General features: G+C 33.3%; 3 protein-coding genes and 1 pseudogene across 3 annotated transcripts; 2 read left to right on the top strand and 2 right to left on the bottom strand.

Moving 5' to 3' along the window:
• Positions 1 to 285: 285 nt before the first annotated feature.
• Positions 286 to 4924, bottom strand: LOC133674585 (probable chlorophyll(ide) b reductase NYC1, chloroplastic). The gene is made up of 10 exons (XM_062095781.1): positions 4201 to 4924; positions 3827 to 3905; positions 3576 to 3711; positions 3199 to 3273; positions 2917 to 3106; positions 2425 to 2493; positions 1904 to 2043; positions 1627 to 1749; positions 1098 to 1290; positions 286 to 819 (listed from the first exon to the last, which is right to left on the bottom strand). The coding sequence occupies exons 1-10, from the start codon at positions 4564 to 4566 to the stop codon at positions 634 to 636; spliced, it is 1557 nt and encodes a 518-aa protein (XP_061951765.1). The 5' UTR covers positions 4567 to 4924; the 3' UTR covers positions 286 to 633.
• Positions 4925 to 14440: 9516 nt separating this feature from the next.
• LOC133674704 (cationic amino acid transporter 8, vacuolar-like) lies at positions 14441 to 15244 on the bottom strand (annotated as a pseudogene).
• Positions 15245 to 16594: 1350 nt separating this feature from the next.
• Positions 16595 to 20204, top strand: LOC133673981 (ribulose bisphosphate carboxylase/oxygenase activase, chloroplastic). Its single transcript, XM_062094934.1, has 7 exons — positions 16595 to 16916; positions 17353 to 17463; positions 17607 to 17705; positions 17821 to 17931; positions 18023 to 18326; positions 19101 to 19240; positions 19329 to 20204. The coding sequence occupies exons 1-7, from the start codon at positions 16776 to 16778 to the stop codon at positions 19857 to 19859; spliced, it is 1437 nt and encodes a 478-aa protein (XP_061950918.1). The 5' UTR covers positions 16595 to 16775; the 3' UTR covers positions 19860 to 20204.
• Positions 20205 to 20399: 195 nt separating this feature from the next.
• LOC133673982 (uncharacterized) lies at positions 20400 to 23882 on the top strand. The gene is made up of 5 exons (XM_062094935.1): positions 20400 to 20930; positions 21048 to 21085; positions 21643 to 21913; positions 22277 to 22557; positions 23276 to 23882. The coding sequence occupies exons 1-5, from the start codon at positions 20559 to 20561 to the stop codon at positions 23718 to 23720; spliced, it is 1407 nt and encodes a 468-aa protein (XP_061950919.1). The 5' UTR covers positions 20400 to 20558; the 3' UTR covers positions 23721 to 23882.
• Positions 23883 to 26946: the final 3064 nt, after the last annotated feature.

Below are 26946 nucleotides of genomic sequence, written 5' to 3'. Positions count from 1 at the left end.
TATTAAATATTTTTTTTTTATTTTTAACATTAATATATCAAAACAATACAAAAATATATATAAAAAGATTTTCATGCAATTCCAAACTGCCCCTAATGCCCAACTCTTTTTTTTCTTCCGTGCAGACGCTATCACATTTTAGTTAATCCTCGATAATCTTCAATAATTTGACCATAGCAATGCACGTAATCATCAAAGTGCACATAATCTATACAGGCACTGACTCAAGATCTGCCTCAAGGTGCATCTCTGTCCAGCAACTATTTTGTTGACTGCATGTGCCCATTGCCTTTACAATAAATTTAATAACAACAATATGGAAGCAATACATTTTTATGCATCTCAGTTTATAAGAATGCTTCGTTAAGAATGGGATGTTGGCTTGTGGTATGCATCGATCATAACCTACAATGCCTTCCATGGCCAATCATCTTGAGCTTATGTTCCAAGACAGTTGAGCACTAACTAATGGTTAAAGCAGGAGCATAAATGTTGCATGTACAAAGACCATAAGCTATCTATTCTGCGCTGTACCTTCACATTTCTTCTTCGAGCTGCACAAGCTTTTGCTGGTCCCTTCACTAAGATCATCGAGGCCAGTGCCTTGTTGATGCTTCATGGGAATGCAAGGAATCAGGTCCCAGGAAATGTGCTGCCTGTGCTGGAAAGGATTATGAATGCGCAAACAACAGAAAGCGAAAAGACGGACACCCAAGTATTCTCGGTGTACATCTCCATTGCATCTGTAAAGGAAAACTGAGCACGATTTTCAGCCCAGTTACGGAGTCGATCTGCCTCTGCAGCATACAATGCCCTTCCCTGCAAGATATGAAGGTATATAAATCCTCACTTAAAACGGTTTACAAATAGGAGGACAATGGTTCGAAAAAAGTGTTTCGGTGCAAAAGCACATAGAAAAAGAGAAGGATGACAAAAACCGAATTTTAACAGCGTGAGAATATTGCAAGGGTTGAGTGAACGAATCAACTAAGCAGATGACTATGAATGCCATTTTCCTTGCCTGCCTGGAATGGTGGCAACCATGCAGTTAAGATGCTAGTAACTAGTAAGAAATTTCCTCAAGCAACCAAGATTACCTGGTCATCAAACCAGCGGCCTCGCCTTAACCATGCAGTCACCAAAGCAAGTAATATCCTAGGAGGGGTCAAGTAACTGATGGCCTTCCCTGTGCCCTTCACGACACGCATCCTTGGGACTAAAGTTCTAGCAACTGTTTCTGGAAGCTCACAGATGATATTAAACATTTGTTTGTTTTTTAGTGTCGAGCCACTGCAAAAGAACCAAACCAAGCATGGAATGAAAGCATAATTACTACGTGGAAAAGTACAGTTTCAAATGCAAATAAGTGATCTACAAAGAAAACTTTCATCTGATGCAGACCAGTGCATAAAAACATTGTAAAAGAACAGATTCATGTCCACAAGCTCATAAACAGTTTCAGTTTAATTGACAAAGGGAGAAAGAGTCTCACAGTACCAGCACAGAGTGATCTTGAGCAAAAAAGAAATAGGTAAGCAAATATTTGCAACCTCATTAGATAATTGAGATCATAACCACAGTAGCATAGCACCTGCCCAGCAAAAAACAGATAGGCAACAGGTATACCTCAAGAGCAAATCTGTAAGAACCATTCCTGGAGATGAAGTATGTATTCCAACTTTAGATCGCTTACACTCCTTCAAAAGTGATGCTTGAAGCTGCCTCAGACCGCACTTTGTTGACCCATAGCTAGAAGGTTCAGAAGATAAAACAGGGTAAGCATCATGCACAAAACAAGAATTTTTTATCATCACAAATGCTGCAGGTTATGCAAGTGAAAACTTTTGGCCTCTACCAATGAGTAAATAAGATACCACCACTTCAGTAAGAAATGACAACTTACACAGCTGTGAGAGGGGTACTAGATCCCCCGGAACCTGCACCGTCCATGTTGAAAATGTGCCCCCCCTTCGGCTGGTTCATCATCATTCGCATGGCTTCTTGAGTGCATAAAATAGATCCAACCAAATTTGTTGACACAATCTATGATAGAATCAGTAGATTATTCAAATTAATTCAGAATTAAGATAATCATATCAACATGGAAATCCTTTACTATATAAGAGAATAAGAGACAGAGTCCAATAAGATTTTCAAGCATCATCGAAGTATGTGTCCTCAATCTCAAAAAAAGAAAGAAAGAAAGAAAGAAAGAAAGAAAGAAAGATGTGTACTCATACTTGTGAGGGTGTGCGTGTGTGTCTGGGGAAGTTTGATACACTATCCTGCCATTTCACTTGACCAAAGCTTATTAAATAACAAGCACTCCAACTACCATAACAGGCAACCATTTGTTGTCAACTATTAGGGTGTTAATTTCATCAAGAAGGCTTCATATTCATTTATGATGTATGTCTTAGTTACCTGCTTAATATCTTCATCAGTAAACTGCAACAAGGGTCTAAAACCTTTATTTGTGCCAGCATTGTTTATCTGTGAAGGATGAAAATGCATGTCAGAAATTACAAGCAATCTGTAATTGCACAGCACAAGGAATACATGGAATTCTCATATTTTTGCATCCCGATCAGGACCATTGAACTAACAGGAAATTGAGAGATTCTGAGATTCTGGTTATTAGAGTAAATCCAAAATCATAGTCCCGTGTCTGAAATGAAACATCAATTATAACATCATGTATGCTACTTTCCAATGATAAGATGCTCGATAACGGAGCCCTTCCCCAATCTCAAATCAATCCTTCACAACTTGAGCAGCATCAAATTAAAGGGAAATTTTTTATTATCAACGCATGTATGCATGAAGAGACACATACACAGGACAGGGAGAGACAGAGAGTTAAGACAAAGTAAAGTGCAAGTTACACAGAACGGCAGAAAATGCCAAAACACTCACCCATATATCAATAGAACCAAATTCATTGACAGCAAAATTTGCTAATTTCTGCACATCAGAGGGTTCACAAACATCACAGGCTATGCCAACCACTTTTGCATGTGCCAAACTTGTCCTGTTTGAGGCTGTGATCATTCCTTCCTTGAGATTCTCCTCAAGCTCTCTAATTGTCGTGTCTACAGACTCAGGGCTGTCTTTGCAGAGAATCAAGCATGGAGTGTGAGTACAAATACTGTAAAGATGAGAGAAAAAACACCAACATCCTTGTTTGTAGTGTACAACCTGCGTGAAGCAACAACTACATGATCACCAGAAAGAAGAAATTCTCGAGCAAGAGCTTTTCCCAGGCCTCTTGTACTAAATCCATCAGTTTAAACATGCACCAGGAAAAAAATACCCACAATTAGCACAATTTCCTTGCAAAAAATGTAGTCATCACATATAAAAAAGCACAATTTCAGGTGAATTGCCTGTTCGTCTAAATGCAGAAAAATAACAAACATGCTGAAGAAAAGGCCCATGGATGTATTTTGTTTAGTCATCAAAATGATGCCTCACGATAATGGAATATCAAACGAAAGACTAAATTATAAGACTAATGGGACTCCATAGAATTTAATTAACCAACTTATTCATGAGATCTGCAGGAGGGAGCGTACCTTCCAGTTATGACAACATTACGTGGACCAGCTCGACAGTGTTCATCTAAAACCATGTTAGCACCTATCATAGTTCCAATAATAATCCCTCCAAGCCAGCTATACCAAATCAGTGTATTCATCTGACTGTCTCCACCTTCATTAAAGAATTGCAGACTATTGAACATGCATGTATAGAACATCAATCTAACAGCATGAGAAGAGTGCAGGGTAATGAACATCATCCTTGTTGAAATAATGTGTTTGCTAACCTGACAACTGAAAACCAACAGCAAGCACTACTCCAGTGCTCATCATGGTCACTATATATCTTCCAATTTGGAGGGCAGCCTGGATCATGAGTGAGGAGTTAAAAGTTGAACTTATATTGACCAATCTTATGAACAAGAAGACAGGGTGTTTTTCAGATTTTGAAATGAAACGGAAACGAATCATTCAATCAAGCTAAACAGTCCTAATTAACTCAGCACACTGGATTCTTGAAATTTCTTAGCAACAACTCAGCTATTCAATCAAACACATGCATAGGCTCATTAAATTGTTAAATCACTCAAAAATTAAAGCAAAGCATAAAAAGGCATCAAAGTTATTCACAAAGATAATAGACCATCCATTCCCAACTCACCGAAGAGAAAACTTCCTCCAATCTAGCAACTGCCTCTCTGTGCTCCTCATTTGACTGAGAAGGCAAAGTACCAACCCAAGAAACAGCCTTTTTCAAAGAAGTCCAAAACCCACTTCCCTTCTTCGACTTGCTCTGATTTTCCTTCAGAATTTCATACTTTTCCTTCTGCTTCTCTTCCACTCCCCCTCCATCCTTAGTCTTAAAAGATCTGCACTGCTGCACACCCAACGCATAACTTTTCTTGTGTACCCCAAAACCTGAACTCAAAAAACCCCTCCCAAGTGATCTACTTCTTTGGTGTTCTTCGAAACTAAGTTTATCCAGGTTTTGTGGGGATACGTGAAGCTTAGTTATCATAACAGCCATCTTATGGATTACAATCCTAAACTATGGGAGCTCATGTACTTGACGAAGCGTTCCAATATCTTATTGGTGGTACTGCTGAGTACTGACGCTGGTCATGTAAGAAATTACCCCCAATCTTCTAATGATTGAGGAAGTAAGAATTCAGTACCACTGACGAGGTTATGTAAGAAATGAATAAAATATCTGAGAGAGAGGAGAGGAGATTCTGTGATATTAGAACTTAGCAGACGGAGGGGAATTGTGTTGGCCACACGTTAAAGGTACCTCATCTCTTGTGTTCTTTCTGACACGTAACTTAGGGGGTCTGTTCTCTTAGGTCACTTTCCAGCTCCCAGTTTCTTTCTTTCCTGTACGCATCACTGCCCTCTCCGTTTGCTTTGCCTTTGAGCAATGATCTATCTGATAACGTAACAACACGACACAACGGGCCTGCTAAACACCAGTATTTGTCAAAGTTCTTAATTTCTGATATAAAACTACTTCGGGAGTTTTTCTTTTTATCTTTTTACAAAACATAGAAATAAATTACTTTCTCGAGTGTGAGTGTTTTCTGTTCATCCCAAAAAATTATTTTTTATTTCGTGAATAAATTAATCTTGTACGCATCACTGCACTCTCCATTTGCTTTGCCTTTGAGCGACTGGGGTCCGCTGTTCTTCAGACGTACACTTTTCATTTTTACCGCGTCTTTTTCTTTTTGATAATCCAACTTTTCTTCCCTCGTAATTTCATTTTTTAAAGTTATATTAGTATAATCTTACGTGTTGGACTCTTATATATGCAAATGAATATTTCGACAAATGAATTAAAAAATCGATGTTGTGAAATAAAATTTCAAGTTATATTTTTTTTAGAAAAAATTAAATAATATTGATTAAATTTAATAAAAAAACTAAATAGATCTCATTTTTATTTTAGCATGGAAAAACTTCATTTTAATCTCTAAAATTCGAGCTCGTATTTTATATAAATAAATTGCATTTACATAATACATTTATAAAAAACCAAAACCCATTTATTCTTAGTAACCAAAACTAACCTATGAGATAAAATAAATAAAAACACATAAAAAATAGTCAAAATAAAATATTTGTATATACATCTATCTTATACTTTTTTATATATATATTTTATTAAGAATATGAGCTTGCTTCTTATATTAAATCATTATTAAAAATAATACAAATGTAGAAAAGTTCTATATCTAAAAAAAATAGAAGAAGGAAAAAAGAGAGAATAAAACAAAATGGAGTTGTTGTTGCCAAAATGATAGCTAGATATATTATTTAATGAAAAGGTTTTTGCTAGAAAGAAAAGTAAGTGTTTGTTTCTTCATACTCAACAATTTATAGGTATATCACTAGTTTTTTATTCGATGAGTTATATATATATTTTTAATATTTTTAAAAATATTTTAAATGGTGATAAATTAGATGAAATATTAAAACAAAATATTAAGATGACAACATGTTAAAATGACCCGGGCCAACCATGGTTAACCTATAAAACTCGTAATCTGGGGTATGAGATCTTGATAAAACTATGAAACCAATATCGAAACAAATTTGAAAGCCCAATTATAATGAACCAAATATTAAAAAATAAAATCACAAAAAAAGAAGAATTGAAGAGGCCTTTATAGGATTAGATAATCATGTCTAAGCCTCATTTAATGAACTTATAACTTATCTTATAGGCGTGCTTATATAAGGTATTGAATTTAATAATATACTATCAACTCACATCAATTTATATTAATCTAGACCCTTGTTCATGTGATCAATATTCATAGTTTTACTGAATGGAGTATTTAACAAACCTATTTTCTATTCTATCCCTCCAAATCAAACAATACGTGAACAAACAGAGAATTTAACTATAATGTACATGCCACTATGTCAAAAGCGGTTTTGATCTTCTCTTGTGTCATGTAATACACCTTACTCTAGGTCCGGGCCCCCTACATCTTGTCACCTTAAGCATGAGTTCAGCCTCTACTGCCGCTGACCCCTGATAGTGCTTGTATGGCTGATCTATTCATAGTGGCAGACTACTGTTTACTCTGAGCCTACTGATGATTTTGAGTTATTTTAGTCCCACGAGGACAATTCCCTTGGCTTAAGTGTAGGCAGTCCCACCACTTATGCTCTCTTCGATAGATATAACACTACCTTGATATTGCATAACAATCCCTTTGGTGTCTTTAAAAGATGTACTTCACATCCTTTCCAACCTATGCTGCTCACTAGGAACATAGTGTGAGGCAAACATAGAGAAGTCATGGAACCTCCTCTCATAATCGAGTACATACATGTCTCTCTACCTTAAGGCTAACAATTGATGTTCTTTAATCTTTCTATAATAGAAGGAGTATAACTGATGTTCAGACTATGCTTATGTTCTAAACTTAGCCTAAGTTCAAGACCTAACGGTCTCCACGACCTAACCGTTTCCCATCAAGATCGTGCCCTATTAGAAAGTAAATGAGTAGCACAATTCACTCGCAAGCCTTCTATTAACTGCATCTGATCTAGGGTATCTTCAACTATTCGAAGCCACATGCCTGTTATCTCAGCGTTTGGTTCATTTAAAATGGCTCACACCTTAGTTCTCTCATACGTTTTACAATCCGCACTAATACGACCACACTATTAGTTGGTGTCATAATCACTGATGCTACTTGTACAACCGAAGCTACTAGGATTATCAGGGTTGAGGCACCATAATCACTGCCCTTATTATTTGAGCTATGAACAAATGATCAACATGCAATGTAGAAACCATTGCAGATGTCGGTGTCATAGCTAGGGGTATAACTCCTTGTTTCTGCTGGTTTAAACCCTCGAGTTGTAACCTCTTAGTATGCTCAAATCAGTATTACTATTGAGTCCAACCGACTCTTTTAGTCTCGACTGACAAGACGAGACCCCGGTGGCATATGAGAGGTTGTATCCTCTAATGGGTCCTTTCCTTGTCTCTCATCAAATCTTTCTCTTGTTAGCACACCTTTCATCATGTGGACCATCTTGTTCCATGTCAAAAATTTATTAAATTCTCTTTTCTACGCCTAAACACAAATCGAAACTCTCATACTAATTGTAACGACCCCAAACAAATTATAATACATATATTTTTAGTTATCAATTATATATATGTAAACTGAAATTTTGGCAGTCTTCTTTGTATTTTTTTGATACCAAATTATCGACTCAGTATTTCTTAACTTATAAGCATCAATCATAATAATCATACCATCATCTGGACCTTTAAAACTCAACCATAATATCAAATTCTCATTTTCATATTCTATAGAACAATTATTTAAAGTTAATTTATACATGGCATGCATCAAATACTTTCATAGTAATTATGTTTAAAATATATATACAACTAACTATAATTCAACTTAATAATAACAACATTTTAAATTACATCATACATAAGTAATTTAGTTAAATATTACAATTCTTAAACACAAAAACGTGTTACAACAAAATATTGGTTCTTCCAATAACATCAATTACTTAATAAAATTATCTATTTATCCATTTACTTTCTAGTTTGAGGGTACGATATACCTAAAAATATAATCATATTAATCATGATTAAAATTATACATTATGATAAAAAAATAATTAAGGACTAACTATTAATACAATTCCAGCATCATTAAATGAAATTTTTTATCTTTAGTAATTCAATAATTCCATTAATTCTTAATATGATTTCTGAAAAGAAATAAATTTACACAAATACCAAGTGTCTTTAACAAACCCGTATATTTAACTTCAAATTAAATCAATTAAATTTTACAATTATCCATTACACCGAGTATTTATCCCATTAACTAGAGAGTTAGTTATCTTAACTTGCCCGAATAATTAATTTGCCCATTCGGCATGACACTATTTCCCTTAACCAGGAAATCATCATCTCCATGCACCTACTTATTAGGGCATTTTTTTCCATTTATTAGGAAATAATCTTTCAAACTCGCTCATTCAACATGACATTATTTTTATTAACCAGAAAATAATTTTTCGACTCATCCATTCAATAAGACATTATTCCTATTAATTAGAAAATAATCTTTTAAACTTGCCCATTCAACATGATATTATTTCTATTAACTTGGAAATAATCTTTCGAACTCGCCCATTCAGCAGGGTATTAAACAACCTTTTTAATTCATAATTTTATGCTAAAATTACTATCTAAGAAAATTTCTTCTACAACAACTTGAAATAAGTTATTAGGTTACTTCAAAGTTTTGAATACCTACCTGGTGATTGTGTGCGCAAAAAGATCTTTTATTGCTGATTAGGTCATGCAACCTTCTCTGTACCAACACAATTTATCATGTCATTGCTTAATTATTTGAACCGGTACAATTCTAATACTAATTACATATTTCTTGATTAAATCCAAAACCCTTAAATAAGTTTGATTAAACTTTTAAATCAAGGACAATAAAATCTTTTTTTTTTATTGATATAAGTCCCCAAACTCTCTAATGATTCATTCGATTTGTTTAAAACCACCATCCTATATTAACAAAGTCCAAATGAAAACCCTTTTCCCTTTTTCCTTTTGTTTTTTTTTATGTGCCATGGCCGAACTTTAATAAGGAAAGAAAAAGAGAATTTTTTTCCCTTTCTTACAAAAATCACCATTCAATTAACCTATCAACATCAATTATTTATAATTTGGTAAGATTTCTAAACAATTTTATCAAAACTCAATTGTCCCAATCTTTTTCTTCTTAGCCGAAATTCACTTAAACAAAGAAAGTGAGGATTTTTCTTATCTCTTTGAAAAATATTTACTCATTTCATCTATTAATATTTATAAACTTATACTTTCCCATATTTTTCAAATAATTGCATTAAAACCTTAAATCTCTCAAATCTTCCTCTTTGTCTGAAACCTCTAATAAAAGGGGAAAGATATTTTGTTTCTTCTATTTAAAATTAAACACTTACCCAATCATAATTCATGCTTTTTAATATGGTTTAATTATAATTTACATTATTCTCATAATTAATGTCATAAACCCACAATTTCACATAATCATAATAATTCAATTCCTTCATCAAAACATAAAATCAGAAATTAATTACTTGGAGCATGTTCTTTACCTAACTTTTAAAACGACTCAAGGAAAAAAGTCATGAAAAATCAAGTTTTCTTCTCCATTTTCAAACCCTAACTTGAATTTCTTCTTCCAAAACACTTTTAACACTAAAATCACCCCTCTAAATTTGTTTAACTAAGTTAATCACTCTAATTACACATTTTTATTGATGAAATCAACAATAATTCAAGTAGAAAATTAGACAAATCCTCCCCCTCTCTTTGTTTCAAACCGTCGGCAAAGAGAGAGAAAATGGGGTATTTATAGTCCATTTTTCTCGTATATACACCTCATCACTTCTTATTTCTATTTTTGTCCCACAATTCTTCTTTTTACTTAATTTACACCATAAAACCTCCTCTTTTATTCTATTGCATCCATTCACAATACTTAAAATCCTTTTATTTAATATATTCAGTGTTTTATTTATTTTGTTCAGATTAAAATTTATCGGGTTTTCACATTAATACAATGTTTTTAAAAAGTACTAAAAGAAAAAACAATTATTAAGTTCTATTATCAGCCTACTCGGTAAAGTTAATGCAACAACACATAAGTCTAATTTGCCTTTATTCAATCATAAACATACATGAAATAGAAGTTTAAATAAGTTTCTTACTCTTTATAACTGTAAGATAGTCTTTACAATTTCTCCTCTAGTGGGTTTATTTGCTATACTAATAACAATTACCCTTGTCTTTCTTATGCCCTAAGTAGGCTTTTGTGCATTTTAATGCAAAGACTACAAGACTAAGTTAATGCTTAACTCATAATCCATGACAAAGCGTAATTGGTCTAATTTTTTTAAATAGTCAATCAAATAGGTTTAGTTAAGTAAAAATCAATTTTATAGCATTAAATATATTTAATTAAGGATAACTTTAAGTAACTCAACACGTTATTCATGAACGAAACTCTGGTTTTATACATATAAAATTAAAAGGCAACAAATCATATTCTTAACATGTACTTAATATATTAACAAGAGATTCGTTATTTTAATTAGGTCTCATTTCATAGCATGAATAATAATATGATACATAACAATTATATATAAACATATATTTCTAGCATGACATTCTAATTGGATGAATATTGACATATCTAAAATAATTCCCTTAAACCATCAAAGAAAATTAGGTGGTCAAATCCTAAGTAGCTACTGCAAATCTTCATAAGTCTTTTGCGAGCACCACGGTTGTAGCATTCACCGCCGTTCCCTTTTCGACTTAGATAACAAAATAATTTTTCCTATCTAAATTTTTAAATTACATAATATTTACATAATTATATAAATCTCGAGTAACATTAAAGGGGAATTAGATGAGAAAAAACTTTTACAACCCAAAAGGAAATTAGAGAAAAGGTAGAACATCCTCTATTTAATATTACAACCATTCAACCATTAAAAGCACAATCACATTAGTTTTAAATTTCCATAACCATCCATAATGCCTAAGAAAATATTAATATGCAATAAATTGCATGCTTTAATTCTAATTATTGGCTTTATATGTAATTTTAAAATAATATTTCTAAGATTTAGAAATATTAAATCAAACTCAATTCGATAATTTCCCAAACTATATAAATTTTATTTAATATATATTTTCTTGAAAAAATATTTTCAAGATTTAATAAGATAATTAATCATATTAAAATTCTTATTAAAGTCCTAAACTATTTTAGGATCAATTAAATAAAATTCTTTGGCTTAAAAACTCACTTTGTTTAAGATTTCTTTTTCCTAAAATAGTTTATTTGAACATTTAAATTACACTTTAAAAATAAAAAATTTAAATTAATCACTTTAATTCAATTCTAATCTAATTAGGAGAAATAATTCTCCAATTAATCTAATTTAGAGTTTTGATTCTAATATAAAATAAAATTTTTATAAAATAGAGGTAAAATCATTATTCTGCCAAAAATACTCTATTGTAATAATGTAAAGGGTAAAATTATAATTCTCCCCTGAAAACCCTAATCGAAGTTGAAACGACAGGATTATAATTTCCCTCGTCTTCTTCTTCTTCTTCTTCTTCTTCTTCTTCCTCCTCCTCCTCCTCCTCGGCTGCAGTTGATAGTGGGTTCACAGCCTTTAGCTTCACACAACACCAGCAGTGGTAACAAAGGATGCCACTGTGTTGCTTGCAGCGCGAGCCAACAACTGCTTGCTATACTTGCCACCAGTACAATGCAATCAGCCTCGCGATTTGGTGGCAGCGCGTGAGGCGCTATGCTTGGCAGGGAAGCAACTATGCGCTGCTGTCTCTCACGTCAGTAGCATATTAGGTCCTACACCTGGTGTGATTGCAACCATACAATGATGCCTCTCACACAGTAGTGAGCAACAATAGATCTGGCGCCACTGCTGGCGGCGTTGATCTCATTTATATTTGGTTATTTTATTTTATTTTTTAATTATAAATGGTCAGAAAAATAATCAAATTTTTTTTTTAATTTTTTTTATAAAAAAAATTTTGTAAGTAAAATTAATTTATAATTAATTTCAATAATAATTAAAATATACATTTAATAACTCTAATTATTAAATGGTGACTTTACTATCACTATTAAGTTTTCTAAAATACATTCACGTAATGAAAATAATAATTTTATTTAAAAGTCTAAAATATCTAATTAGATAATCTAGAATTATTTAGAATTTTAGTAAATATTTAAGATTTTAATAAATATTTCTTGAAGATTAGATTTATTTTGTAAGGTTTTGTAAAGTTTTGATTAGTTTTTTTAAGGTGAAATTATTACAAATCATAAGATATTCAAGTGTTTGATCTGTAAGAGTAATTCATACGAATTACAAGTAAAAAATATCTTAAAACTCTTCTCAGGAGAGAGAAAAAGATTATTATGCTTTTGAGTGTTGATTTTTTTTTTCAATACATATTTTTTATAACATCTATACAACTCTCATTTCAAAATATAAGGTATATAACATTGTATTTATAGGTAAAACCTAATATATCTATAATGGTAAAATATTAATTTACCCCTTTATTATTTCAAGATAATTTTAGAAATCTATACAATCAAATCTTTATTTGATTTTCTCGGTCTAGAATTGTAATTCCATGCATAAATTACATTATAATTTTTAATTTCTAAAATTTATTTACAGTCAAGTCACACTTGATTAATTATCTCATTTTAATTTATGTCTAATGGTTCTTTGTGTGTGACCAATTAAGTTCTAATAAGTTACTCCAAATGTAAATCATAATATTAAATTAAATAAAATTAAATAATTTAATTTATTATTAATTTAACAATTAATTAATCTATATTTAAAGATCAATTGCACTGTCGTGTCATGAATTTTTAAATACTAGAAAAATTATAAATGTTTTGAGTTAATTTTTTAATGAGTAATTTCTGAGTGAAATTATTATTTATTTATTTATAAAAAATATTTCAATCTAACAAATTATTCTATTATCACTGCAAACATGGAAGGTTCAAAACAGAAAAGGCGTAGAAAGCTAATTCAACTTTGGTGGCCAAACCTGTAAGTAGATGTTACTTGATATAGAAACTTAAGGACACGGCCTGCATCCGACATTTCAAGTCCTGGTTGCATCGCTACTTGTATTACTGCAATGCAGCAGGCAATCTCCCCCTCTCCAGCATCCGAAAGGCAGCAGTGATCATCCTGATGGAACACCTCAGCACTGAGACTGGAATCAATGGCTAAATCCAAGCATCGATCCCAGCACATATGCCAAAACAAATGTCAAATGACTTGCTAAATCTCAAAAAATCACAAACTATGTGAAATCCCCGGCACAAAACAGGAGAGAAAGAGAGACCATATACTAGGGTTTACCATCTTGTAGAAAGGTTCAGTTTCATATGAACAAAGTTTACTGATGCGAAGGACAAAGTAAAAGAGTCAACACAACGATTTCAATTAATTTCAAGGCTGAAGAAGAGTGGCAATATACTGAAGATCCTATAACATTCCAGATATTACTGCAAAGCATTTCAACAGTTCATCTCAAATGGTCCTGGAAATTAAAAGTAGCAAACACTAAAACCCAGAGAGTGAATGCATTAAGGTGAATTGGAAAGGCCCTTACCAAATTAAAGAATTCCTCTGAATTTAACTTTCAGAACTCAAACCGGAAACCAGTCTGTATCTTCGGAAACTTGAACTTTCTATTCAGCCAGCACTGATCAGCTAGAGATAACTTGGTTGCTGAAATAGCCCCTTAAAATGTTGGGAAAAGGAAAGCTCAAGAACAAGGTCATGTCATTAAACAAGCCACCTGCATTTTTTGAAGCTCCAATCATAAAATTGAGAGAGTCTGCCTTCGGGCCACGGATAACTATCCAGAAACCAGAACCACAGCTCACGTTTCCTCTAAAGCCTACGTCCTATGGGTGTATTTTTGCAGAATGTTTTGAGCTGCAAGCCATGGTTAATCTTGAGTCTATATTTTCATAAATGGATGAACAGATTTGTATTGATGGATTAACGAGAGTACGTCATTGAACAGTCAATTTCATTCAACATAGTGCTTTCCAAACACAAATTTGCCTGTCATACTGATTCTCTTAAACCATATTGTTTACTTTTTATGATACTAAATATTCAATAATATCCGAACCAATAACATGAACATTATCTTCAAATCATCAAATATAAACATCAGTTTTTCTTACACGCTGTAGAATCAATTGAAGAACCAGCAATAATGAACAGGCACACAAAAAATATAACTGAATCATTCTTCGAGGTTAACACCTTTGATATAATATCGCCTCACAAGCAATGCAACAGCCAATAACATGAAAATAAGTAGCGTACTAAGAGAAAACACGCTCGACAATACATCCAAGCTAGAGAAGAATGTTGCACTAGCACTAAGTATGGCTATTAAAATAGAGGCATTAATAGGTGTTCCAGTAGTTTTAGGATGAACCAGAGCAAACCAAGGAGGAATCATGTGGGATCTTGTTATTTGAGTCGCGTATCTTCCTTGTCCAAGTGATCCAACCAGTAAGCCTGTAGTTATTCCCTCAAGTGCACAAATACTCACTAAATGCTTAGCCCAGTTCATGCCAATCTGAGCAAAAGCATTCGAATATGCAGCATTTGCATCACTCTCTGTATATTTGACCATCCCCGTCAATGCCAAAGACATCAAGCAATAAATCACAGTGATTATAGACATTGAACCAACCAAGCCAATTGGTACATCCCTTGACGGGTTCCTGGTCTCTTCAGCCATGGTAGCAACCATATCAAACCCAGTGTAAGACCAATACACAACAGCGGCAGAAACGAAGGCACCCTCTGCCCCATTCGGAAAATAGGGTGCCGAATTTGAGTTCTTGAAATGAATAAACCCAACAACAATAATAAAAGCAATGACAGAAGCTAGCAGAGGCAATCCAATTCAACAAAGAAGTCCTTTTCGTCCCACTCATTGCCAAAGAATTAGCCACCAAAAGGACTACAGCTGCTAATGGACCTAAAAGATTGAACCCATCAGCGAAATAGTCAATTTTAATTGTCATAAAGTAAGGATTTTATTTATTAAGTTATATTATATATATAAAAGTTATGATTTGATTTTCTAATAAAAAATAAAAAATATTAGGTATAACATGAATTATGTAAAAGGTATTTGAGTGATCAAAAGATGATTAATCACTCTATATAAATTAAAAAAAATATTCTATCTATTATCAAATAATATTAATTGTGAGATTATTGCACAAGGTAGAATGAGATTTAAAAATAGTTTCTAAATCTAAATATTCATGATAGTGGAATAATAATTATACTGAAAAATTTCTTAGTGAAATGTTAAGTCAAACCACTTATAATTTTTTTAATATTTAAGGATCATGACACATTGTTAGACGGTGGACTTGATCTTCAAATATAAATCAATCAATTGTTGAATTGATAATAAATTAAAATATTTAATTTATTTAATTCTATTTTATTTAAGATTGTGATTTATATTTCAGCCAACATATTAGAAAATCTAATTGGTCACACATATAAGAACACTAACCATAAATTAAAAAGAGATAATTAATCAAGTGTGATTTGATTATAAATAAAGTTTAAAAATTAAGGACTATAATGAAATTACTATAAGGAATTGCAATTTTAGATCTAAAAAAATCAAGTAATGATTTAATTGAATAAATTTCTAAAAATTATCCTGAAATAATATAAATGATACTATTTTAAGAAAAAATTAATATTTTATTATTTATAAGATTATCAGTTTCTGTATTAATAGTTTTTAAAGCGGATTCATCTAGCAGACTCACCTAGATCACTTTTATTTAGTTAAATCAAGTTTATTTGATGGATCCGACGCACCTACTTGGAATTGGAGACATGGTTGATTTAATTTTAAAAATATTAAAAAAATAAAATTAGAATAATATTATTTTAATATATTTAATTAAAAAACAAAGAGAAAATGAGCTGACTTGTGGCTGGCTCAATAATTCAATGACCGGAATCCCTCACCAGATAAAACCTATGACAGCGGTGTGCTGTAAATTTAAATTACTAAAAACAATTGAGTTTTTAGAAGAAATCATTCCACGAAACACTCATCCGATTTTATCCTTGTTATGGCCAGATATAGTAAGTGGCAGCAGCCGGTGTCTTTGAAGTATTTTTTATTTTAAAAATATTAAAATAATATATATTTTGATTTTTTAAAATTATTTTTAATATTAAAATAATTTAAAAATATTAAAAATATATTAAAAGTTAAAAAAATAAAAACTTTTTAAATTTTTTAAAAAACACTACTTTTAAAACGTAATGCTACACAGTGCAACAATGGGATGATTTAGTCTTTTTAAAAGTGAAGCTGATGAATTTAGATTCGGACACAAAAGTCGGCCTTCAAAGGATTTTCACCTGCTGTTACCAATAAGAAAAAGAACAGAAGGATTTCACTTTGCTATAATACGCACCCTCACCGCCAAATACCAGCCAGAGAAAATACCGAGAAACCCAGAGAAGAGAAGTCACCAAGAAAGGAAAGGAAAAGAAAAGTTGAATACAGAAACAATGCAGCGGGATCGTCAGGATCATGGATCGAGGTCTTCCAAGCCCGCTACCATTCATAGCTTTGCCCAATCCGGGGATCTTCTTGGGTTCCAAAGGTTACTCAGAGGAGACCCTTCTCTCCTCAATGAAAGAAACCCTGTTGTAAGATTCCATTATTTGATACTCATTTACATGTTTCATACGCAAAGAATTCATGCTTCTGGAAGCGGTTTTTTTTTTCTCTCCTTCTAGTTTCTGTGCAAATGGTGTTCTTTAAAGTGTATGTTGTGGAAATGTAAGATCTTGATTCATTTCATCTGTTGGGTTGGTTCCTTAATTTATGCTTATTTTGGTTGTCGTGATTGAGTTGTGGGGGTGGGGGAGGGAGGCTGGATCTGTTACGGGCACAATTGAATGGGAAGTTGGGTGTCAGAATAAGACATTTTGCCCCCCATTTTTTTTTTTTTTACTTTGGCTATGAACTTTGCTTTTCAGTTAAACGGTTGTCTATGGTCTTATGTAAGAAAAGTTCATGCATCTTTGCACCTTGCTGTTTTTTTTTTCCTTTCAAATTTAACTTGATTTGCTTTAATTGCAGATGGCACAGACTCCTCTTCATGTATCTGCTGGTTACAACAGGGCTGATATAATTAAATTTCTTCTTGATTGGCAAGGAGCAGAGAAGGTTGAATTGGAACCTAGGAACATGGCAAGTACAATTTATATATTTGCGTTTCAGTTTCCTGATCAAATTTTATATCAATTGCTTAGATCTGTCCATAAATTTCTGCAAGCTTCTCTTCATTAACACATCTGATTTCAATGTGGGTGTTATCATCCTGAAATTTGCAGTATGGAGAAACTCCATTACACATGGCAGCAAAGAATGGGTGCACTGAAGCTGCGCGATTACTTCTTGCTCATGGTGCTTTTGTTGAAGCCAAAGCGAATGTGTGTTTTCATGGCACCATGTTATCTGTTTTTGGTTTGTTTCAAATTAAGAACAAGAACTGTGGAAAAAAATTTCTAATTTAAACCTTTTTATTTCCCTGTCTTATTCATGCAGAATGGAATGACACCATTACACCTTGCAGTTTGGTACTCAATTAGAGCGGAAGACCACTCAACTGTCAAGACTTTGCTGGAGTATAATGCTGACTGCAGTGCAGAGGACAACGTATTATAGATGCCAGTGTTCATCTCTTTCCATTTTAGTTTAATTTTCAATGTTATAAAATGATGAGGATTTGTGGAACCTTAACTTGCAGGAGGGCATGACTCCTCTGAATCACCTCTCACCAGGTCCAGGAAGTGAGGAGGTGCGTAAACTGCTGCACTGGCATCTTGAAGAGCAGAGAAAGAGAAAGGCACTTGAAGCATGCTCTAAAACAAAAGCTAAGATGGATGAACTTGAAGATGCATTAACAAATGTAGTGGGGTTGCATGAACTCAAGGTACAATTGAGAAAATGGGCAAAGGGGATGCTTTTGGATGAGAGGCGCAGGGCCCTTGGTATGAAAGTTGGTATGAGAAGACCGCCTCATATGGCTTTCTTGGGAAGCCCCGGAACAGGTGTTGAAGCATTTAATTGTTTCTGGATTATTATGCTATTTCCATCTTATTCTGTAAATCAATATTCAGTCTTGATATTGAAAATTGAATATTTTAATTTTGCTATGCTATTTTGCCTCCACTTCTGACAAACAAGTTATGACACAGGATTTTCCTTTTTGCAAGTGTTTCAGAATTCTCGAGTCCAGTTGCTATTTAAAAATAACTTAGCGATTGCATCCTCATATGCACTGTGTCAAACTTGTCATTAGCTTGGATTAGCTTTCAACACAGTTTTATTGTGGAGAAAACGGAATTCTTAGCTAAATTTAATGAGGCCTTGTCACCAAAAAACAGCTCAATACCCTTTTTTGTGTTATACTGTTCATTGAACCACTGTTCTCATTAAATCATAGACCAAAAGCTCTTTTCCAGATAAGTCATTCCATCCCATTTTGTTTCTGAATTGTTCCTGTTAAAGATCTGCAAGTTTTCCCAATTGATGCTACTTGTTCCTTCTAATTTATGTTGCTAGTTGACTTTCCTTATCTGATGTGAAAAGGAAAGACTGAGCTACACTTCATGATGTTTCTTCAGTTTGTCAATACGTATGCATGTAACTCTCTTGTTTAAACCCTTAATAGTTTTTCCTTAGGCGTCCGAGTCTCAATGTTTGCGTGAAAGTGGTAGAGAAGCACAAAAATGTTCATTGGATTGATTTTCAATTATTTTGTGGTTACACTTATATTTTTCAGTACATCTCTCATAGAGTGAGATTATTATCATTATCTATAGGTAAGACCATGGTAGCTCGAATACTTGGAAGACTACTCCATATGGTGGGAGTTCTACCTACTGACAAGGTAACGGAAGTACAACGTACAGATTTGGTTGGCGAATTTGTTGGTCACACTGGTCCAAAAACTAGACGAAAGGTTTGTTGCTGGGGTTTAATGTAATATTTTCCTTAGCAGAGAATGTAAGAGTTTCTTTTGCCAAAATAATTTTCCACTCCTGTTGCAGATTGCAGAAGCAGAGGGAGGAATTCTTTTTGTGGATGAAGCATATCGCCTCATACCATCGCAGAAAGAAGATGATAAGGACTATGGGATTGAAGCGTTGGAAGAAATCATGTCTGTTATGGACAGCGGAAAAGTCGTAGTCATATTTGCTGGCTATAGCGAACCAATGAAGCGTGTGATATCTTCCAATGAGGGTTTCTGTAGAAGGGTTACCAAGTTTTTCCATTTTAATGACTTTAGCTCTAAAGATTTAGCAAATATTTGCCACATCAACATGAATACTCAGGACGAAGGCAGTCCGCTGTATGGTTTTAAATTACATCCTTCATGCTGTGTAGATGCCATTGCTGCCTTGATAGAGAGAGAAACAACAGAAAAACAGCGTAGGGAAATGAATGGAGGCTTGGTAAATACCATGCTAGCTAATGCTAGAGAGAATTTGGATCTCAGGCTTGATTTCAACTGTTTAGATACTGATGAACTGCAGACCATCACCTTAGAGGATTTGGAAGCAGGTCTTCAACTGTTATAGTCACGATAAGGAAAGGATGTTGTAATATATTTTTAGTAGCCTGGTAGGATTTCATTGTTTTCACCGGTTTATATATTATCCGTATTCCTACAGCTGTCTTGAGGATCCAAGTTTGTCCGAGATTTTTTACGCATCCTGTCATGTTAGATGTTGTTAGGTCAACAAAAACAGGGAAATGCCTAATGATCGGTTTTCCCTCTATTTCTCATTAATTTATTCATTTGGCCAGTCATTATGTCTGTGCCATCATGTAGTAATCTTTTTCAACTTTTGGTTACGGATTTCTGTGTATTCTTTCTGTAATTGTAAACTGTTTGGCTTTGGAAATTCTATACGTTTCCCCTATCCATCTCTCCTATTCTTTGAAATGATGGAAAATTTGAAAATGTACATCAAACTGTAATGTGTTTTTTTTTTTTTGACAATGAAGTATTGGTGCTTTTCAAGCTTCCCTTTGCGTGGAAGGAAAAATATCGGAAAAAGAAAACAAAAATAAAATAAAATAAAATAAACCAACGAATCCCATTCAATGATACAAGGTATGCCATAACAAGAACCAGGACTGTGGACTGTGTTCTCAAAATCTCCAAAATTTCTGGTTAAGCCACATAATAGATAAGAAAAGGGAAAAAAATCCCCTCTTTATCTCTCTTTATCTCTCTTTGCTTCTCCATTTGTAGGGTGTAGAGAGGAGCAATAATGGTCTCAAGTTCCCTCTCGATAATACTCTCACTGCCCGCCTCTTCAATTCCTTCAAATTCAACCTCTGATTTGTATTCCATCTCCACTCCTCTCAGGTCGATACTAGAGTTTAAAAACAACTCTAAGCCCATCAAAACTTCTCCTATTTTTCGCCTCTCTCTTCAGCAATCTTCAAGAATATTGGCCTTTTCTTCTTCTAATAAAAACAATAATCAAGATGGGTCAGCAGAGCAGTTCCTGGAAAACAACTCGATTGCGGATTTCATGAGGTTCAAGAAAGGCTCTGACAGAAGCAGTGCTGAGTTGCAGACTGCTGTTGTTAGTTATAAAAAGAGATTCCCTTGGTCCATTCTTTACCCTTTTTTTCAGGTACATCTTTCTCAATCTTGGCTTGCTTCAACTGGGTTTGATGTTTTAGGGGGATTACTATATTATTTATTATTTGCTTGTGTTTTTTTTTCTCTATATATATTTTTGCCTGTGCAGGTTGATTTGGTTTCTACAATTCACATTGCGGATAAAGAGTATGTACTACCTTGTTTGAATTTGGTTTCTTCCTTTCCTCTGTTGTTTTGTTGCAGTTTAAAATTGATTAGAGATGGTGTATATCTGATCTTAATGCTTTCATATCTTTTAATTACTTGGTGCTGCTGGTTATAGTTATGTTATCACAATTTGTCTTTAAGTACTCTCTACTTGATTAGATATTCTGATTTTCTAGCTTTCTGGTTAGCTTTCTTTCTTTATTGAACTTTTACCTGGTTATATTTTTTCCTCATATATATCTTGCCTGACAACCAATTCTGGCTTGCAACTATACCCCGAAAATGAATCAAGACTTGATCTTTGAAAATCCTTAAGCAGCTACTTGTAATTGTGACTAAAAGGAATCATCTTTGTTTTTGCTGTTGGGATTCCTCCAATTCTTTATCAACTCATTCTAGGAGCCCCTTGGAAGGCCAAGGATTAAGTTTTGGCTTGAGATAACTATAACATTACTGTTGACGATGTCTACAAGTACAACTAACTAGCTGTAATAAGTTGTTTTTCTATTCACCCATTTGCCTGAATTCTTTTGCAGATACTTTGAGACCATCCAGAAGGAACTTGAACCATATGATCGTGTCCTTTACGAGATGGTGGCTAGCAGGGAGAGTTTGGAAAGTAGAAGAAATCCTGCTGCTGCAAAGAGAATGAAAGGTTCACGCTCAAGAGGATTTAACATTCTGGGGTGCATTCAGCGACAAATGGCTCGAATCCTTACGCTTGATTTTCAATTAGACTATCTTGATTACCAGGCTGAGAATTGGTATCATGCAGATCTTGACTATGAGACCTTCAAGATACTTCAGGTATAAATTGCAAACAGAATGGAAATCATGGGGGCTGTTCAAATGAATTTACATTGCTTTCTACTACCCACCCCTTTCTAGCTCGTGCTACTGTTATTTAGTTAGTATTGGTACCACTGATTCCATCTGGTGCTGTTTCCAAATATTGATATGCAGCTGTACTTATAAAGCGACGTGGGAAGTAATTGATATTGCCATAATTTATAATTTCTTTTCGTTCAGTTTTTACCATGTTATAATTGGTGCGTTGCTTCCATATTACCACTTTTTTTTTATATATATAATTTTGGGCAAGTCTTGGAGTGTTCAACAAGATTGCTAGATATGCAAGCATTACTAATGTTGCTTTCCGATTTCTTTTAGGTAGAAAAGGGTGAAAGTTTCTTGACATTTGCAAGAGATATGACTCTTAAATCAACAAAAGCCATGGTGCAGCCTGCGATTCCAGAAGACCTTGGTCCTTGGAGATCCAAACTTCTATGGGCTTCTCGTGTGCTTCCCATGCCACTTGTAGGCCTTTTCATTATTGGAACTGTTTGTGACACGGGAAGTCCTGCATCAGAATATCCAGAGCTAGAAGCCTTATCCACGCTCGATTTTGGCACTGCTGTGAAGGTGTTCCTTGCAAAGCGATTAACATCTGAGTAAGTGATGACCATTTAATTTAGTAGCATTGTTTTCAGCGTATTTTCTTCATTTGGGGCATGATAAATTTGCTACATGTTCAGGGTGGGATTTAGTTCTGTTATTTGATCATTACTTTAATGTTTTGGTTCAAATGAATGCTCTACCTCCCCACTGAGAAAAGGTTTGGGGGAGAGGGGATGGGGGGACAGAGTCTAAGCAGCTCAGATTCATCGAGTTCTGTGTTCTAAATAACCGAGTGTTGGCTTGCTGCAGCCACTGATTATTCTCAAATTGAAGGCCATAATCACATAAATCTCAAAGAGTCCTCTGTCCCCAACTTGAAGCAGTGGCATGGAAACAAATGGGCAATTATTCCATTGATCAAAAAACTGTCATAAAGTTGGGTTTTGTGTTGCGGGCGTGCATGTGAGACTATTTCAAACTATACATTTGCAGACTTCTTGGATCAAACATTAATTGGCTTTTGAATGAATCAGATCGAACTTTGTGATTTTAATTTGCTTTCCACCTGCCACATTACATCAGTAACTTAGAGCCAAGTTGTGTGATTCCAGTTTTTTCTTAAAAAAGTGTATGATCTTCTATTTCAAAGTTCAATACTTTAAAAGGTGAAAATAAGTGATGATATTAGATGGTCACTACATAGGCACTTGTCTCCTCTTCCATGAGAATACTGGTTCCTTTGGTGATTGATTGATGGGTCATGTTTTGAAGGTTCACACAAGTGACAGCAGATTTAGAAGAGGAATCGGTCATCATCGGTGAGAGGAACAAAGCAGCAGTTGAAGCACTTAGAAGAGCTATCAACGAGGGCCATAATAAGATTGCCATACTATATGGAGGTGGCCACATGCCAGACCTGGGAAGGCGCTTGCGAGAGGAATTCGACTTGGTCCCTTGCGGAGTGCAATGGATAACAGCTTGGTCTATAAGGAACCGGGTTTTGAATAGCAATTCCCTTCCATTTCTGAGAACAATGGCTGATGTTTTGGGTTGGCCATTGAACCGCTACCAGACATTGGCATTGCTCATCTTTTCATCAGTCCTGGCAATAGATCTTTGGTTCTGGGAGCTCTTTTTTGGAAGTACAGTGAATTGGATCTCGCAAATTGCTTCAGAAGTTGGGCAATATGTGAACAACTCACGGATGATTTGGTAATATTTCTTATCAGATTGTTCTCAATCAGGAGAAAAGAAAATTTGTTTATCGCCTTGTGTACATGTTGTAAACTTGATCAAGTTAAAAGGTTTGTTTATTTAGCTGAGCCAAACAAAGACATAGAAATAGTAATTTGATTGAACCATCTTGGCTTGGATGAAATCATTTGTGGAATCAATCACCTGGATAACTTGGTTGCCAAATCATTCCAAGCTATAACACCCCACCCTCACTGTTCCCTGCCTTTTCAGTTTAATGGCAAATAAATGTTCATTTCACCTTGTTGTCTCCTGTCAAGACTGTTTAGAGTAGACATTAATAGAGTCAGCATATATAGTTAGATTGTACAAGAAGCATCCACTGCTTTCTAGGGAGAAAATAAGGAGAAATGGCAGGAAGAGCGATGTCATCATTTATATACGAGGCCATACATAAAAGCAAAACTAAGAAGATTCTTCTGTTGTTTCATCACATAGAGCAGAAAACAAAAACAGTCAGGCAGGCAGACAGATTACGGAGCAGTGAGCAACTGAAGATTAGATTATTTTGCCGTTTAAGAGGATGCTGAGGCTCCTTTTAAATTTTTCCTTGGAGCAGCCTCACTACCTGTGCTAGACAACTTCTTAAACAGAATAATAGAAATATAGCGCAGGTACCTCATCCTTCCGGTTCCTGTTGTCTTCTTTCTGATTATCTTCTCACTCACAACATGTTCTGAGACGGGCGGAAGGATAGCGGCAAGCACCGCAAAGACTCTTCTGGATATTGAAGCTGCGGCGGCCACAGTGCGTGGGCCTTGTTCCTTCTCTTTCCAAAGCTTCCTGTTCATTCTCCCAGTCAAATTAAATTTCACATATCCTTAAATTCCAATCCCTCAAAAATATACACAAACTAGCTATATGATTAATTATTTAATTAAGATTAAAGAATATATCTATATTGGTAACCAACTGTACCATTTTCTTCTTTACAGAGGAGAACAAATTCAATTCTGAGTACGCACTAGCTCGATTATCATCTCAAGCATCGAGAGAGAATATATATATATATATATATATATATATATATATATATATATATATATATATATATATATGATAAATAAGCTTTTAATGGGATTCATTCTTGAAATTTGGTCGAAAAGCAATAATAAACATATTTAAAAAAAATATTTTCAATATTAAATTTTAATCATGATTTTATTATCCATGAATTAACATATCATTAATAACCCCATAATAAAATTTATCCTTAGACGGTGGCGTAGCAATTTTAGCCAAGCCTACTACGCATAAAAAAATAACTTTTGCATCTATTTAATATTCATGTAAGTCTTATTAATCATTGTTGTCATTTTCATTTAAACCTCACATGTTCTTGCTTTTAAAAAACAAAAAACGTTATATGTCATGTCACATGCATCCATTTTGAATTTTATAATTCATTTATAAAACCCATTAAAAAAAGCCAACATTCCAAGATTTTTTTTTAAAAAATTCTTTTTTGAATTTGTATAAAAAATAAATCTTTTGTTATTTTCTCATAATATTTGAGATAAATAAATTCATAATGAGAATTCTAATGAGAAATAATACTTTATTTTCTGAGTTTTAAAATATATTTTTCTTTTTGGGTTTTAAGTTTTTTGATTTAATATTCATTGATGATACTAAAGTGCCAATAAAAAGTATTAATTTCTTAAGTAAGTCCTAAACATTCAAGCCATCAAAAGATCAATTCATAATGGTTATTATTTGAATATTTAGAGATTGAGGTACAAAAAATCTCATCCAATAAAAATTATGAGTGAACACTAATACTATATTATAAATGAACCTAATCATGTCATTATTTATTAGCCACTATTACATAAATAAAATGTTTAGCAATAAATCTTCTTAGGATAAGAGATAGGTTTAATGAGCCCAATTGATACGAATTCATCTAACCCCCACATATAAAAAAACAAATTATGAAAAACTAAAGAATCAAGTTTGAAAAGAATATGACACATTATTTGAACTAAAACATCAATGAATTAAAATCAAGTCAATTATATTGAATATTGAAGCATAATGGGTTTTCTTGTACATAGTTTAATGATTAATAATTTTTTTAGAAGCCCAACAAAAGGCCAAATAAATTAGGCACTGACTATTAAAACCTATAAAATACCCCCAAATAAGAATATATTCAATAAACAATTTTTATTGGTTTTTTTTAAAACTAAACCAAACCAGTTAAATTAATAACAAAATAAGACAATCTAGCTCAGCTGTATGATCACAAGTCCCACCATGGTGATCAAGGGCGGAGGCAATACAAAGGTTTTGGTGGGTTCTAGTCCAGGTCAAGATTTTATCAATATTTTTTGACTAGTTTTATATAAAACAAATTTATAATTCTTAATTGAGTAATCAAAAAATTTTGAAAATTTACGTGGAACTTTCTAATATGATGCTTTAGCTTGGTTTAAAATTTCAGAATTTTTGAAAAAATTCAAAAATTTGATAAAAATTCACAATTTGACCAGCTTTACATTATTAGGTGTAATTTTCAATCCGACCATCAGATTGAGCTAAAAGTTTACGAGGGATCTTAAAATATATTGAATAAAATCTGGTTAAAAGTTTAGGATGAACAGAGTTTGGTAGTGCTAACAAAAAAAAAAACCGTCAAATAAAAGTAAAACGACTCATTAAGGATAAAATAGTTATTTGCCATTAAAAAATAAAACAAATCAATTCTTCCTTCTTTTTATATGTTGCCGACTGAATAGAAGCAAAATAGAAAAAGAAAAAAAAGAAAAGGCGAGAGAGAAAGAGAGAAAAGTAAGGGAAAAATAAAAAAAATCCAAGGACAAAAAATAAAAAAAGTGAGAAAATAACTTTGTAAACTTATAAAGTCCAACTTATAAAACACTAATCTAAGAAAGAATTAAGTGCAGAAAGGAGGAATTGAGAGAAGAAAAAAATTTAATTACTTTTTTTTTTCAGTTAACATGATATTCTTATTTTATCCCGGTTGAGGGGTTGTTACAATATCAATTCAGATTCGATTATAGATGAATTATATTCCACAAAACATCGAAGGATGCAACTTTAATAGTGAATTTATTTTTACTCTCACTTCAATTTTATGTACTTTTAAATTTATCTTTTAATAGTTTGAGTAGTGTATTTGAATTAAAATTTTACTGTTAACTTTAAAAATTTATGAACATAAA

This window comes from Populus nigra, chromosome 15, assembly GCF_951802175.1.
Source record: "Populus nigra chromosome 15, ddPopNigr1.1, whole genome shotgun sequence".
Classification (NCBI taxonomy): domain Eukaryota; kingdom Viridiplantae; phylum Streptophyta; class Magnoliopsida; order Malpighiales; family Salicaceae; genus Populus; species Populus nigra.
Note: the sequence above shows the minus strand (reverse complement) of the source record. Positions and strands in the feature narration are given on the sequence as shown.